The sequence below is a fragment of the Danio aesculapii genome, chromosome 23 (genome assembly GCF_903798145.1).
Source record: "Danio aesculapii chromosome 23, fDanAes4.1, whole genome shotgun sequence".
NCBI lineage: Eukaryota > Metazoa > Chordata > Actinopteri > Cypriniformes > Danionidae > Danio > Danio aesculapii.
The window spans coordinates 26,563,672-26,579,745 of NC_079457.1; the positions used below are offsets into that span (position 1 = coordinate 26,563,672).

The 16,074-nt window shown below is 36.0% G+C and overlaps 1 protein-coding gene across 1 annotated transcript in view; it reads left to right on the forward strand.

The window, feature by feature from the left end:
- srms (src-related kinase lacking C-terminal regulatory tyrosine and N-terminal myristylation sites) overlaps positions 1 to 16,048 on the forward strand; it is a 34,899-nt gene extending 18,851 nt beyond the window's left edge. Inside the window, exons 5-8 of the mRNA XM_056448640.1 lie at positions 4,064 to 4,222; positions 8,528 to 8,709; positions 8,785 to 8,941; positions 13,964 to 16,048. Coding sequence (XP_056304615.1) covers positions 4,064 to 4,222; positions 8,528 to 8,709; positions 8,785 to 8,941; positions 13,964 to 14,163 — 698 coding nt within the window. The 3' untranslated portion in view covers positions 14,164 to 16,048. The remainder of the gene's footprint in view (positions 1 to 4,063; positions 4,223 to 8,527; positions 8,710 to 8,784; positions 8,942 to 13,963) is intronic.
- The last annotated feature ends 26 nt before the right edge of the window (positions 16,049 to 16,074 follow it).

Sequence of the window (16,074 nt, forward strand, 5' to 3'; positions counted from 1 at the left end):
ATAATTCCCAAGATACAAAATTTGACTAATCGTAATGAAAATGGGGGGAAAAAACTATAATTGATATAATTTGGTCAATAACTTAAGCCTGTTTAAAAAAAGAGATTTACTGACATACTTTCACTCTAAATTCACTTTATAACATTGCTTGAGTGTTTAAAAAAATCTATTTAATGGTTTAATATCACAGAATGAAAAATCAAGCTATTTTATGGTATTCAAAATAGCTGACCTAAGGCTAGGTCATTTAGCATTGCATTATAAATATACGTTATGCTTATAGAATACTCAGGATGGCTTGAAGAACAGTAATAATCCAGATATTACCACAAGTGTTTGTTTATTGTCTTCATCCTTGATCCATTTCTATCATCTCTATCCTCTTTGCTCAGCTCCTGTGATAGCTGATGCCTTTTCTTTAAAAGTCTATATGTAGAGTCTATGCACGAGTTCGCCCTCTAGTGTCCAGTATGAATGAAACAGAAATAAAATCTCAGCGTATGTAAAACTCACGTTCACACTGCAGGCAATGTGGCCCCAATCTGATCTTTTCAATTCTGATTTGTGCCACTTTCATATGTGATATTTAATCCGATACAAACCTGATGTTTTGCAATCTGACTAGAACGTGAACAGTTATGTTGGAATTCATGTGACACTTAAATTATTTTCAATCGACACACGTCATTATTCTGTACCGGTTCATGCTGCAAACATTGTCTACTCCTCAGCGGCAAAATTAAGGTTGTTCATTTTGAATATTTTTTGAATGACAACTGACGCTTATTAAACAAAAATTAGCCTGTAACCCCCAAAAAAGAATGGTTCAGTTAGATTTAAAATACCACCATAATTCAGGGTCTATACGGTTATGGAAAATCTGGAAAAGTCATGTAATTTTGACATGGCATTTTCCAGGCCTGGAAAAGTTTTGGAAAAACAAAAAAAACCCACAAGGTTTTGAAAAAAGTCATGGAAATTACATTTACATGTAGTTATTTAGTAGACATTTTTGTCCAAAATGACTTAAGCTGTGGTCACACTAGAGCTTGTGCTTGCAAAATTCTGTCGTATGGCCAGGGAAAAGGGGCGGGGTTAAACAAAATGATTAGACATTAATAAAAGTGAGTGATTGCTCCATATTTTAAATTTCTTATTTTAAATTATCTTCTATTGGTCTCACGCCATATTGAATACCTGATGTGATTTCGCAGTTAAGGATGCAGTAAAATGCGAAGTACCTGCTTGCGTGTCTGGTCTGCCGCATTCGCATGCCTACGAATGGAAGTCTATGGAGCGAAAAGTGCAACGTGATCACGGCTTTATAATAGAAGTAGTTTTACCTACTATTACCAGTTTAACAAACTATTAAGATTATCTAAAGTTATCTAAAATATATGTATATTGTAATGAAGGTTCGTTTTTTTTTTACTTCTTTTCTTTTCTTGGCCAAAAACATGCTTTCACATTATTAGTGCTGTTTAAGCTGCATCTATTTTACATAGAAATAAAAATCAATTGAAACTATTGCGTGTTTTATGATATGCTGTAATAAATTGAAACGTTTCTTATGATTTACCATGAATATGCAGACATTACATGAAACATTAGGTCATGAAAATTGACTAGAAAGTCCTGGAAATGTTTGTAATTTTAGTAGTAAAAATGTGAATGAACCCTGATAATTGCATGTATTTAAAAATATATATATATGTAAGCCTACATGAAATGGCTAAATTTCACTTAAATAATCAATACATTAACAAAACCAAATAAGAAAGAAAGACTGTGTGACAAGTCTTGCTACAGGATAATGCTTTTTAAACGATTTTCGTTGTTGGGGACAAAATCATTTCACTTTGAGTTTTGACTGAATACAGCCTATGCTGTTTATAACAAATTAAAATGAATTAACAGTAGGCTACGTTATCAGACTCAAAAACTGCAAACAATATAATTTTCAACACAGATGAACCAGGTGTGAGCTCTGCCTTCACAGTTCAATCTTAATCGTTAACCCTCGATGAGTTCACCACACCGGTGGTCAGAGAGAAGCGCACCGTGCTTGTCATAAATGACAAATCATCAGTTTTTCCGATCACAAAACACTGAAATTTCAATTTCAAACACGGAAATACACATTAGTACGAACAAAACAACCATTTACAGGTCATAAAATACACAGCTGTTGTCTGTGAAAACAACAATAATCATGTTAAGCATAATCTGACAATGTGCTTTATTCACTTTATACATTACACACATTATAGACAGATGTATAGACATTTTGTGCTATGCGTAGATGTACTTTTGCGTATGCGGGTCAGTGTAGGACCATGATCTGTTCACACTGGAAATCAGATATTGTCCACATTTATAACAACAGTGTGAACAGCTACAGTTAAAGTCAGAATTATTAAACCCCCTGAATTATTAGCCCCCCTGTTTATTTTTTTCCTCAATTTCTGTTTAATGGAGAGACGGTTTTTTCAACACATTTCTAAACATAAAATTTTTAATAACTCATTTCTAATAACTGATTTATTTTATCTTTGCCATGATGACAGTAAATAATATTTTACTAGATATGTTTCAAGACACTTCTATACAGCTTAAAGTGACATTTAAAGGCTTAACTAGATTAATTTGGTTAACTAGGCAAGTTAGGGTAATTAGGTATTAAGTATTAGGTATTAATAAACTTAAGGTGGCTAATAATTTTGACCTTAAAACAGTTTATAAAAAAATTTAAACTGCTTTTATTCTAGCCGAAATAAAACAAATAAGACTTTCTCCAGAAGAAAAAATATTATCAGACATACTGTGAAAATGTCCTTGCTCTGTTAAACATAATTTGGGAAATATTTTTAAAAAAGAAGAAAAAAATCTAAGGGGGGCTAATAATTCTGACTTTAACTGTATGCAATCTAAGAAAAAATCAGATTTGAGAACTAAGCCTCGCAGTGTGAACATAGCCTCTATCCCCAAATCTGCCCACTGTCCTGCAAAGTTTATTTCCAACCTTCTTCAGCACATTTGGTTGTGTATTTTATAAGATCCTGAAAAGATTCCTTCAGTGTGTTTGATTATGGATGAGCTCTGCAGGATAGTGGGCATCCTGGAGCAGGGTTGAAAACCTTTTTTCATTTTTTGGTAAAATATAAAATTGTAAAAAATGTCAAATATATGAAAATTTATCATTTTCTCTAAAGATACAGGGCAGTTTTGTTTGTCAGTGGATACATATGAATTATTGTCATTGATAATGTTATTGCAATAAACACCAGAAAATGCATGATATAATTTTTCCATTAAAGGAACACTCCTCTTTTCTTGTTTTATATTGAATGCATATTGAATTCGAGTAAAGAGTCGATAAAACTTAATAAAATGGCAAGATATAGGTCAAATCTTTTTTTCATCTCTGTTCTGCGTGTGCATTTCTGTAAAAATTAAACAACATACTTTGTAAATGTAGTCTTTGTGTTCAAAAACATAATTTTACAAATCATCTTGAGTTAAACCATAGAGTTTTACCATCTTTGAATCCATTCATCTGATTTCCAGGTCATTACATGCATCTGTTTGAGAAAAACGTTCCATTCATTCAGCTTGTTTGTTTCATTTTATAAAAATAGAATATTATTTGCTATTTTGACCAATTGTCATTTGATGCTCTAATTGACAATTGACATTTTTATTTGAAATTTTGAAAAAATGCAACTAGATTACAGAACAAAACATAAATTATCTTATACTCCAACATGGATCTAAAAAGTGCTAATCCAGTTAAACTTAGAATTTAAGTGCTCTCTTATTTTTCCCCATAGCTGTTTATCCATCTGGTTGTTGGATAAATATAACAGACAAATTCAGAACAAAACAGACATATTCAGCACAAATAAAAGTCCTGAACTGCCTGGGATTATTCTGTGATAGCAACCGGATGCGTGTACATTATCCCTTTCTTCGTAAATGGGACCTAATTGAAAAGTGTTACCAAAAAAATAAATATACTTTTTTTTTAACTTTCCAACCATGTGTCTGTATCTGTGCTCTATAGAGGACACAAAGCTGGATGAGTTTGTGAAGGAGGTTCATGCACTGAAGAACCTGCACCACCCCAAACTGATCGAGCTGTTGGCTCTGTGCTCACGAGGAGAGCCCGTCTACATCGTCACAGAGCTCATGGCGAAAGGAAGTCTCAAATCATACCTTTCTTGTAAGTGACATTCATATCTGTACATACAACTCAGTATACAGGTTTCTTCACTAACCGCATCTGTTTAATGTTCATCATTTTTTATTATTATTATTTTATTTTTTCAGATTTATTTTGTGTTGTCACTTGTCTCTTTATGTACACTGGAAGCTTCTGTAGCCAAAACAAATTCCTTGTGTGTGTGAAGCACACTTGGCAATAAAACTGATTCTGATTCTGATTCTGATCTTGTGCTTGCATGTGTCTCAAGATTACCGTATAGTATCAGAGAGAGTATTTACGAGAATTATTTTTTTCTCTTATCAGACAATCACGTCCACACTGGCAAACATTAATAGATTTATATCACTACAGGGTTTTATGGTTATAAGAAGTCTTTGAGCACAAATTTGTTTATATCTTTGACACAAAGCTCACTTCCTTTAAAATAAATATAGCTCTCATAATGCTGTTTGACCACTTAAATGCATCAAAGTGTTTCATTTTCAGTTCTGTGAACTGATGCATCAGTTCTTAAAATGAGTTTTATTTTGAGTAGAATGGTTCAACTGAAAAGTTTAAATATATTAAATGGAATTTCTGAGTGTCTTTGTTTTATAACTTAAAGGCCTATAGTAGATAATGGTTTAAAAGGGTTAATTAACCACCAAAAGCTCACTGTTATTTCCTTATATCAAAAATGTGTTAAAACTTTCTGTCCCTCCATTGATTGAATATTTGGCCAGAACTAGGAATGCACTGATTTATCAGCTACCGATATTTATTGGTCAATACTGGATTGAATCAAAGCAATCAGCATATCAGCAATAATATGATAAAGGCTGAGACCATTAGTTAATAATTGCACATAGGCAATGAGTTGCTAATCCAACATTTTTCCCTGAGCAAAATCATTTAATGCTTGCGAAAAGAAAAACAACTAAAAATAATCTGTACAAAATACAATATTAAGAGTCAGAGGGTGCACTCTCACTATCCTATCCGAACCATACCCAGGCACATTTCCTGGATTGTTGATCTAGTGTGAGTGCTCCGAATCAGCCCCAGGCACAAATCAAATGGCCGGCCCTGGCCTGGTTGGAAGAGGTGTGCCAGAGCGGCACCCTTGTAGTGTGAGTGCAAAGCACACTTGAGCTCCAAACTGAAGATGTGACATCACTTTTAAGGAACCGTTTCATATGGATTTATTAATCATTCTTACTTTTCAATGAACGCAGACTGTCATAGTTTAATAAAGATGCAAACCACTTGCTGCACGTCAGCTACACTTTCAGCAAACCTCCTAATACGTGCAGCACGAGAGCTTATATGATCATTTATGAGCGTCAAAAGTTGTGGATCTGTTCGGCAAAATAATTTACTGATTGTCACTGCATATCAAACAACATAATATAATAAAAAAATTATATAGCTAAAGCAATCTCCACTGTGCTGAGCGAGAGCGCTTCTCTTCTGTTAAACTGAGCAGCGTATCATTGATGACGTAAGCGTGCTCTAGTTCGGAAGGCAATATGCAGTGTGAGTGCAGGCCGTCGGGGGAGAAGAGAGGGGGGGCAAGTGTTCTTCGGCACGGTTCAAGGCCCCTATACCTAGTGTGAGCACGCCAGTTTAAGCTAAAACATCTTGGCCATACTCACACTCACCAGTGCTAAAACATCTTGGCCATACTCACACTCACCAGGGCTAAAACATCTTGGCCATACTCACACTCACCCGTGCTAAAACATCTTGGCCATACTCACACTCACCAGGGCTAAAACATCTTGGCCATACTCACACTCACCAGGGCTAAAACATCTTGGCCATACTCACACTCACCACTGCTAAAACATCTTGGCCATACTCTCACTCACCAGGGCTAAAACATCTTGGCAATACTTGCACTCACCAGGGCTAAAACATCTTGGCCATACTCACACTCACCAGGGCTAAAACATCTTGGCCATACTCACACTCACCCGTGCTAAAACATCTTGGCCATACTCACACTCACCAGGGCTAAAACATCTTGGCCATACTCACACTCACCAGGGCTAAAACATCTTGGCCATACTCACACTCACCACTGCTAAAACATCTTGGCCATACTCTCACTCACCAGTGCTAAAACATCTTGGCCATACTCTCACTCACCAGGGCTAAAACATCTTGGCAATACTTGCACTCACCAGGGCTAAAACATCTTGGCCATACTCACACTCACCAGGGCTAAAACATCTTGGCCATACTCACACTCACCACTGCTAAAACATCTTGGCCATACTCTCACTCACCAGGGCTAAAACATCTTGGCCATACTCACACTCACCAGTGCTAAAACATCTTGGCCATACTCTCACTCACCAGTGCTAAAACATCTTGGCCATACTCACACTCACCAGTGCTAAAACATCTTGGCCATACTCACACTCACCAGGGCTAAAACATCTTGGCCATACTCTCACTCACCAGTGCTAAAACATCTTGGCCATACTCACACTCACCAGGGCTAAAACATCTTGGCCATACTCACACTCACCAGGGCTAAAACATCTTGGCCATACTCACACTCACCAGTGCTAAAACATCTTGGCCATACTCTCACTCACCAGTGCTAAAACATCTTGGCCATACTCACACTCACCAGGGCTAAAACATCTTGGCCATACTCACACTCACCACTGCTAAAACATCTTGGCCATACTCACACTCACCAGGGCTAAAACATCTTGGCCATACTCACACTCACCAGTGCTAAAACATCTTGGCCATACTCTCACTCACCAGGGCTAAAACATCTTGGCCATACTTGCACTCACCAGGGCTAAAACATCTTGGCCATACTCACACTCACCACTGCTAAAACATCTTGGCCATACTCTCACTCACCAGGGCTAAAACATCTTGGCCATACTTGCACTCACCAGGGCTAAAACATCTTGGCCATACTCACACTCACCAGGGCTAAAACATCTTGGCCATACTCACACTCACCACTGCTAAAACATCTTGGCCATACTCTCACTCACCAGGGCTAAAACATCTTGGCCATACTCGCACTCACCAGGGCTAAAACATCTTGGCCATACTCGCACTCACCAGGGCTAAAACATCTTGGCCATACTCGCACTCACCAGGGCTAAAACATCTTGGCCATACTCACACTCACCACTGCTAAAACATCTTGGCCATACTCTCACTCACCAGGGCTAAAACATCTTGGCTTTACTCACACTCACCAAGTAGAAACTGACTGCACTGTAGTGAATCAATATTTTTTTTGGAGCAGTAAAACGTACAATTTACCTATAGCAACAGCACTGGCTTTATTTTGTTTATTAAATAAATTTGTATTACATGTCAAATACAAGTTAATGATGTTACAAGAAATATTGAATAGCAAAAATCTACTTTAAAGGCTGTCATTGGTTTTTTCTCAACTTTTGCCTTTCTTAAAATGTTGGACATTTTAAAATTAAATAAATTCAAGCCATGTTCGGTATAATTAAATTAATGTAGGAAAAAACAAGCTAGTACTGCTTAGTACTGTATGCAACTGACCAACATTAGCAGATTTTTTTGTTGAAATTGGCATCAGGATCAGCTAAAAAAATCCTTATCTGTGCATCCCTAGCCAGAACTCTGATGCGAACATTCATAATAAATGCATATGAATTGAGTGATTTAATCCAGGTCTTCTGAAAACACTCTTTATATGGTAAAGAAATTTATTTTAGGCTTTTATTGACATAAAAATGTTGTTCAGGAAACACATACACCTGTTTTTGCCTCATCTTTTTTTTATATATCTATCTTTTTTGGAACCACTACACCACTAAGTTTTGTTGTTCTTTGGAGTGACACCCCTATTTATTAATAATGTGCAACAAGTCATGGAGAAAAAGTATTATTCATAATTTATTATAGGATAAATATCACTATATGAATATAAATATCAAACAATAAAGATAAATCAATCCCGCGCTATTTGTATATTATCACGAGTTGTTTCACTTAATTTTTGCAGTCACACAAAAGAACATATTTAAGCTGCAATTGGTGTGCTGTTATATTTTCTCAAACTTTAAACTACAGAAATATTACTTTTTTTGTGTGTTTTACAAAAAAAACCTGCTTATTACTCCTTATTTACTGTCTATTTGTCAACTACGCAAATTTAGTTTTATCCAACTTCTCAAACAAACCTGAATGTATTTGTCAAGATTGACATTAATAGATTATTTTCAATCTCATATTTTCAGTGTGATCTCAGACATTCAGACACTTATATTTCACTGATCAGTGTTTGTCCATCTCTCGGAGCAGCAGCGGAGGGTCAGCTGTTAACCTCGGCTCACCTGATCTACATGGCTGCTCAGATAGCAGAAGGAATGGCGTATCTGGAAGATCGGCACATTGTCCACAGAGATCTAGCAGCTCGAAACATCCTGGTTGGAGATGACCTGGTGTGTAAAGTGGCTGACTTTGGTCTGGCGCGCATCATCAAGGTAACTGTTGGATGTTAAGAAGGAGAAATGCATTTAAAGTCGATTCCTAGTTGGTAATGATGTGTCTGTGTTTAGGATAGCGTGTTTACAGCAAGTAAAACTACCAAGATTCCTGTGCGCTGGACGGCTCCAGAAGCTGCTCTTTATCAGCGATTCTCCGTCAAATCTGATGTCTGGTCTTTTGGAGTGCTGCTGTATGAGATGATGTCACGAGGAAAGATGCCCTACGATGGTATGGGCCTCTGTTCATTTTAATTTAAATACACATGCATACTTGAATATGTGGTTTATGAGGCGTTATATCTCCATTGGCGTTATATAGACCATGTCAATGTGGTGATGTCGTTGGCCCATAAACATTTCCTGCTTGTTGTCAAACTATTTAAATAACTGTAGCAAGAGGCAGTTCAATCATATGTTAAAACAGTTGTTATAACATTGTTACGACCTTCTTTTAAGTCTAGGAGTTTCGTTTAAAGGTGTAACAAAATAAACTAAAATGTGGTAAATAATATTAAACAACAATATTGAATTGAAAAAAAAAACGTTAAACGTGGAGAACACATTTCAATCCTCAGCCCCAGAGTGAAGAGTCAGCACAAGGTTTAGAAAAAATAAACAATAGAATTTATTTAATAGAAATATAGGACCTTTAACAGAAACTAGATATCAAATGGAGTGAGCTTTCGCTCTCAACCATAAACAGGTGAAAAGATATACAAAATAAAATAAGGCACTCACCATCTAGTCACACTTGGAAGCAAATCTCTAATTAAATACACAAAATAATAAATGGTAAAGGAAATGAAGGCACAATAATGTTAATTTGGCATTAAGGATTAATCCAACTACCACAAACACAAGTGAACAATATCACAACACAAACACAAGTGAACAATATCACAACACAAGTGAACTATTTCACAACACTAACACAAGTGAACAATATCACACCACAAGTGAACAATATCACAACACAAACACAAGTGAACAATATCACAACACAAACACAAGTGAACAATATCACAACACAAGTGAACTATTTCACAACACTAACACAAGTGAACAATATCGCAACACAAACACTAGTGAACAATATCACAACACAAGTGAACTATATCACAACACAAACACTAGTGAACAATATCACAACACAAACACAAGTGAACAATATCACAACACAAGTGAACAATATCACAACACAAATGAACAATATCACAACACAAGTGAAAAATATTACAACACAAACACTAGTGAACAATATCACAACACAAACACAAGTGAACAATATCACAACACAAACACAAGTGAACAATATCACACCACAAACACAAGTGAACAATATCACACCACAAACACAAGTGAACAATATCACACCACAAGTGAACAATATCACAACACAAACACAAGTGAACAATATCGCAACACAAACACTAGTGAACAATATCACAACACAAGTGAACTATATCACAACACAAACACTAGTGAACAATATCACAACACAAACACAAGTGAACAATATCACAACACAAGTGAACAATATCACAACACAAATGAACAATATCACAACACAAGTGAAAAATATTACAACACAAACACTAGTGAACAATATCACAACACAAACACAAGTGAACAATATCACAAAACAAACACTAGTGAACAATATCACAACACAAACACAAGTGAACAATATCACAAAACAAACACTAGTGAACAATATCACAACACAAACACAAGTGAACAATATCACAACACAAACACAAGTGAACAATATCACAACACAAACACAAGTGAACAATATCACAAAACAAACACTAGTGAACAATATCACAACACAAACACAAGTGAACAATATCACAACACAAACACAAGTTAACAATTTCACAACACAAACACAAGTAAACAATATCACAACACAAACACAAGTGAACAATATCACAACACAAACACAAGTGAACAATATCGCAACACAAACACAAGTGAACAATATCACAACACAAGTGAACAATATCACAACACAAACACAAGTGAACAATATCACAACACAAACACAAGTGAACAATATCACAACACAAACACAAGTGAACAATATCACAACACTAACACAAGTGAACAATATCACAACACAAGTGAACAATATCACAACACAAACACAAGTGAACAATATCACAACACAAACACAAGTGAACAATATCACAACACAAACACAAGTGAAAAATATCACCAAAACCACCTTTTGCACTTAAGAGCTGGGGAGAAATACTCCTCAGCTCAGTAACTTCAGAAGGCAGCATTTATAACCATACCCCTCAGACTCAGGCTCATAACGATTAGCAGCTGGGACCTAATTAAGCTGAGAGCCAGAGAGAGAGAGCGAGAGAGAAAAGCAGGGTGGAGCACAACACAATATACAAGGCCTACACATAAAATTGGCTGTAACATTATTGATCAATGAGTGGACCTTTCAGGATTCTCAGAAGCTATGGAAATTACACATGTAAAACAGGAAATAGGTTAGGACCTTTGTTATTGTTTGCGTCCCTCAAACTAGTCTGTACTGTAAAAACCACTTATTATATCATTGTAGCCTAACCCTACCCCTAAACCCAACTCTTACAGGAAACCTGTGGCAAATTTTGAAAGTCAAAAGACAGTGCTAAATATGATTTTAAAGTGTTTAGAATTATGAGGACACAGGGCTTGTCCTCATAAACCACCTCAAAATTGTAATGCTTAGATCACACCCATGTCATTATACAGATTTGTCAACGCTATCTCATGGCAATTCGTAACTTTTTTGTGTGATCATATGATCTCATTCATGCAGTTTAGTACAGTTTGCTTATCCCCCATTGACGGTTAGGTTTAGGAGTGGGGTCTAGTGCTACGCCTCCTTTTAAAAATCAAACATTTCGTACGCCTGAACATGCACACAGAAACATTTCAATCAAATATATGCAACCATTGAAAAGTTTAACGTATAAAATATATAACGTCAAAAGTTTTTAAAGAAATCTGATATGGTCACCAAGACTGCATTATTCAATCAAAAACAGAAAAACAATATAGTGTCTTGAAATAAGTGAGTATAGACTGTTGGACCCAAATAATGATTTAGCCACAACATGAAGTGTGACTGCGTTCAAGTTGTCCTTAGATGTTCCTACTTATGAGTCGACAAGTCGTAATAACAACGTCATGTCACTTTTGTCAGCACAAGGTGCCATTGTATCTAGTTTAGATCATTTACAAGAAAATACAGCAGGGTTTGTTAACTCTGCTCATAGAAAATGAATAGATTCAAGTGAACTGTCATGCCATTATAAAATAGCCCCGTTTAAAATCTGGTTCTTTAAAAATCAATGATTTTCACTGCCTGATGGATATACGATAAAGGATGGATAGAGTGGTCTCAGACTGGACAAGAAGCACTGCATTAAATTCCATAGTTCTGTGCCATGTCTTTAAATTATGGAAATTTAGTTTTACCACAGTGTTACCATATGATTTTGTTGGCTCACATTGTTAGTTTTGTGGTAAACAATTCATCTGTGTATGTCATTAAGAAAACAAAATTGTTTGCTCTTCTAATCTTTAATTGAGATCTGAAAATGCACTTGCTGATTTTTTTTTTTTTCAGTTAATTTGTCAGATTAGGTTTATTTTATATTTAACATATTTAACCACGCCCCTTCAGCAGTCAGTTTTGACATCATACAGAAATGGTGAGCAGGAGGAGTTTGGTTGTGAAAACTCTCCCCAAACTCTTTTCCCGATCTTTCTGAATGAAATGCCTACTTTACTACATCCAATCAGCTCGCAGTAGAAAAAACAAGCCACACCCACTGTTTTCTCATTGCTCAATTTTGTTTCTTTAAGAACTGCACCACAATACCAAAAATAATACGAACAATCGCAGCTTCCGGTTCATGGGGACTTTGAATGACTTTCATCTCATTTTACGCTTAAACAACTAAATGAATGCTTAAGTGTGTTTAACTGATTTCGTTTTCATTATATTTTCATTATCGATGCTGGAAAAAAAACCTTTTGAAATTGAAAATCACATTAACCCTTTACCAGAAGTTTATCCATAGATAATAAACCCTTGCTGTGCATGTAGCCCGTTGTGTTTTATCACTGACAACCCACTAGAGTTGACCTTTAATCCGTGAATTCCACCCACTGATCTATATATAATAAGATATATAGTTGACTATATAATCCTCTGGTATAGATCAGTAATTCCGCCATGTTTCTCACTGACACGACACCAACTCAAAAACTCTGTGCTTAAAGAAAATTTCCAGTTTCCCACTCGTAACAACCACTTTGTGGTGGCGATCATGTGCATTTAACTCATAAATATGATTCATCTGACATGACTAGAAGGCACTGTGTGGTTTGCTGGATTGCAGGGGCCGGGTGTGGTAATTTTATTTAAAACTAGCAATTACAACCCCAACACACCTGCATCTGTTGTTTTAGTTGTAGTTGCCTGGCATAACAAGGGTTTGACGTTGAAATATTAAACTAAAAAATAGCAAGTGCCAAAAACACAACAGCTACCACTGTGTCAGCCATCCAATTTGGTGAGCGAGTTTGTGTTGTGTACACACACTGAATAATAATTTAGGGAATTTTCTCATTGTAATTAAATTCCTGCTACTTTTATAGTATGTATGTTGCATAAACATCAGATTGCGTATGGTGGAACTTTGTTTATTAATCCTTTGTTTGGTGAAAAACCATATAAGATCCCTTCATTGACATTGATTTCTTTCTATAGTTTATTTTTAAGTCATAAATGTTCAAAAGTCTTGTAATAACTCCCTGTAACACTCCACATTCCTAGGTTTTTCCAATGAGTGCCCGGATTTACAGTGATTAAGACTACAAATGAAGCAATCATGACTATGCAAATGTTGGGAAAATCATTCACCCTCTAATTGCATGTTATTAACCTGCTTTATTGACTAAAAATGGTATGATTGTTATGATATATATTAAAATGTGTCAATATTATTTTTATTAACTTTTTATTAACTAGAAAATGAGGTAAAATAACCCCAAATTTAAGACAAGATAAATGTTAAAGTATGGCCATCTATGAAACTAAAACGCTTCAGTGTAGTGATATGAAACTGTAATGTGCTCAAGGTCTACTTGGAACTACTTCCGCTGTGTGTTTACTAAAACTTAAAGAGGTTGCGCATATATCTCATACACATATCCCACAATCTGTTTCCCACAGGGAAGACTAATAAGGAAGTGATGGAGGCCCTGTCGTCGGGTTACAGGTTAGCGTGCCCAAACCGCTGTCCACCAAACATCTACCGCATTATGTTGGAATGCTGGAACAACGAAGCTTCCAAACGGCCCTCGTTTCATGCCCTTCACAGTCAGCTGGACAACATCTACTCAAGACTTTACTTCAAAACCATTGAGGTGTGAAGATGTGGACAGAAATATGAACAAAGAAACGATTTGCATGGACAAAAGTGCACATATGATAGACTTTCTTTTGGATTGCTTGTTTTAATGAAGTTATGTGCAATGGTAAATGCTTGCTTAAGAGGATAAAAGAGCATGAGAGTGGAGGAGAATGTGGATTAGAAATTGTGAAAAGGTGAAATGTGCATCTCCTTAATCTGACAGGGCCAGATTATCTGTAGTTTGTCATAGCAACCCTTGATCATAAGTGGATTTAAGTAGATGTTGAGCACTGATATGCACCATTTTAATACACAGCATTTGAGCTGCACTTAGTTTTTTTTTAGCTAGAGTTGATCTGGCCCATTCAGTTTCTGTAGCAGTACTCTGAGGAAAAAAGTTATAAAAGCTGTCACTGAAGTGGGACCTTTGCAAAATATATACCTTTACAGTCCATGTAAAATCAAAATTTACAGTTTATTTTGCTTGCGCACATTATTATTCTTTAGGTGAACACTTAATCCAGTGAAAAAAGTTGGTCACACTTTATTTTGATGGTCCATTTTTTGAATGTCAATTACATTTCATCTACATGCCAAATAATTCTCATTAGATTATAAGTAGACTGTTTGGTTGGGGTTAGGGTAAATTGACATGTACTTGCTAAGTTTCTATAGTCAGTTAATGTCTGTTGAAGGAGCAGTATCAGCAGATATTAAGCAGACAGTCTACTAATACTCAAATGGACCATCAAAATAAAGTGTTATGTAAGTGTTTTGTAATCTTCAACCAAAGTCTGACCATTTGCTTCTGCATTTGGAGTGGCGGTCCTTTTCTGTTGGTTAGTTTGAAGGCTTCAGTTACAATATTTTAACCACACCCCTCCTAACATTAGTTTGTTATGAGGGAACGATTCGTCCCACCCACTACTCAATATTCTATTTTATTTGGAAGTGCATCAGCATAACATACAATACAATGCAATGACATACTGAAGTCACTGCAACTTAAGTTTCACGCTGACTTTATGATACTAGTATAGACAGTTGGTTAATTTTCATACTTTTGACCCTGCACTTAACCCTGAGTTGTTGTGTTTTTAAACACTGCTTTTTAGCCTGGTTTATGAAACCCTGGAGCAACTCTCATTCTATCAAACACTCTGGACATTCACACAAAAATGTTGTTATATAGTTGTTACTTTATCTGAATTAAAGAAAGTCAAATAGGAGTAGAAAATGCACCTATTTGTGAACAGAATAGTTTCAATCTTACCTTTATAGTCTGGATAGTGCAATGGGTCACATACTGCATATTTCCAATCACTGACACTACAAATAAGCATATGAATACCCAGGAATAATTGTGAGTGGTGTGAATTGTGATAACACGGGATTCTCTTTACCCAGAGTTAACCATTTCAAGAGTGTCAAGCCCAAATATGTACCTTTAAGGTAACATTATGCACTCTTGTACAATAAATAAGAAACAAAGGTGACGTCTTTACAAGCTGACAGCTTTTACAACTTCCTTCAAAGAGTGTAGGTACAAGAGGTCTTATTTGATCTGAAGCTTTCAGGTCTGAGTTTATGTTTACAAAAGTTTCACCTGTCAGAGTACGGACAGGTGTCAAGATGGTGAAAACTACGGCCATTTTAAGTTATAACTGTTGAGTGTCTTGAGCCTATGTGAAGGCAGGCTGCACAAATAACTGTTTTCTACCAGGTAAACTGATCTTGAAACACTGTGGTGAACACAGGAGCCATATGACTAAACTACCTGGGTAGCTTTCTTTGTGATCGGTTTCGTAGAAATCATCCATGTCAAAAGTCAATTGTCTTCCAGTGCATTATTATATAAGATGAATTCTTCAGATGACACTTGTGAATAAAGTATTTTTTCAGTATACGTGTTTCTGCCGTTTCTTTGTTT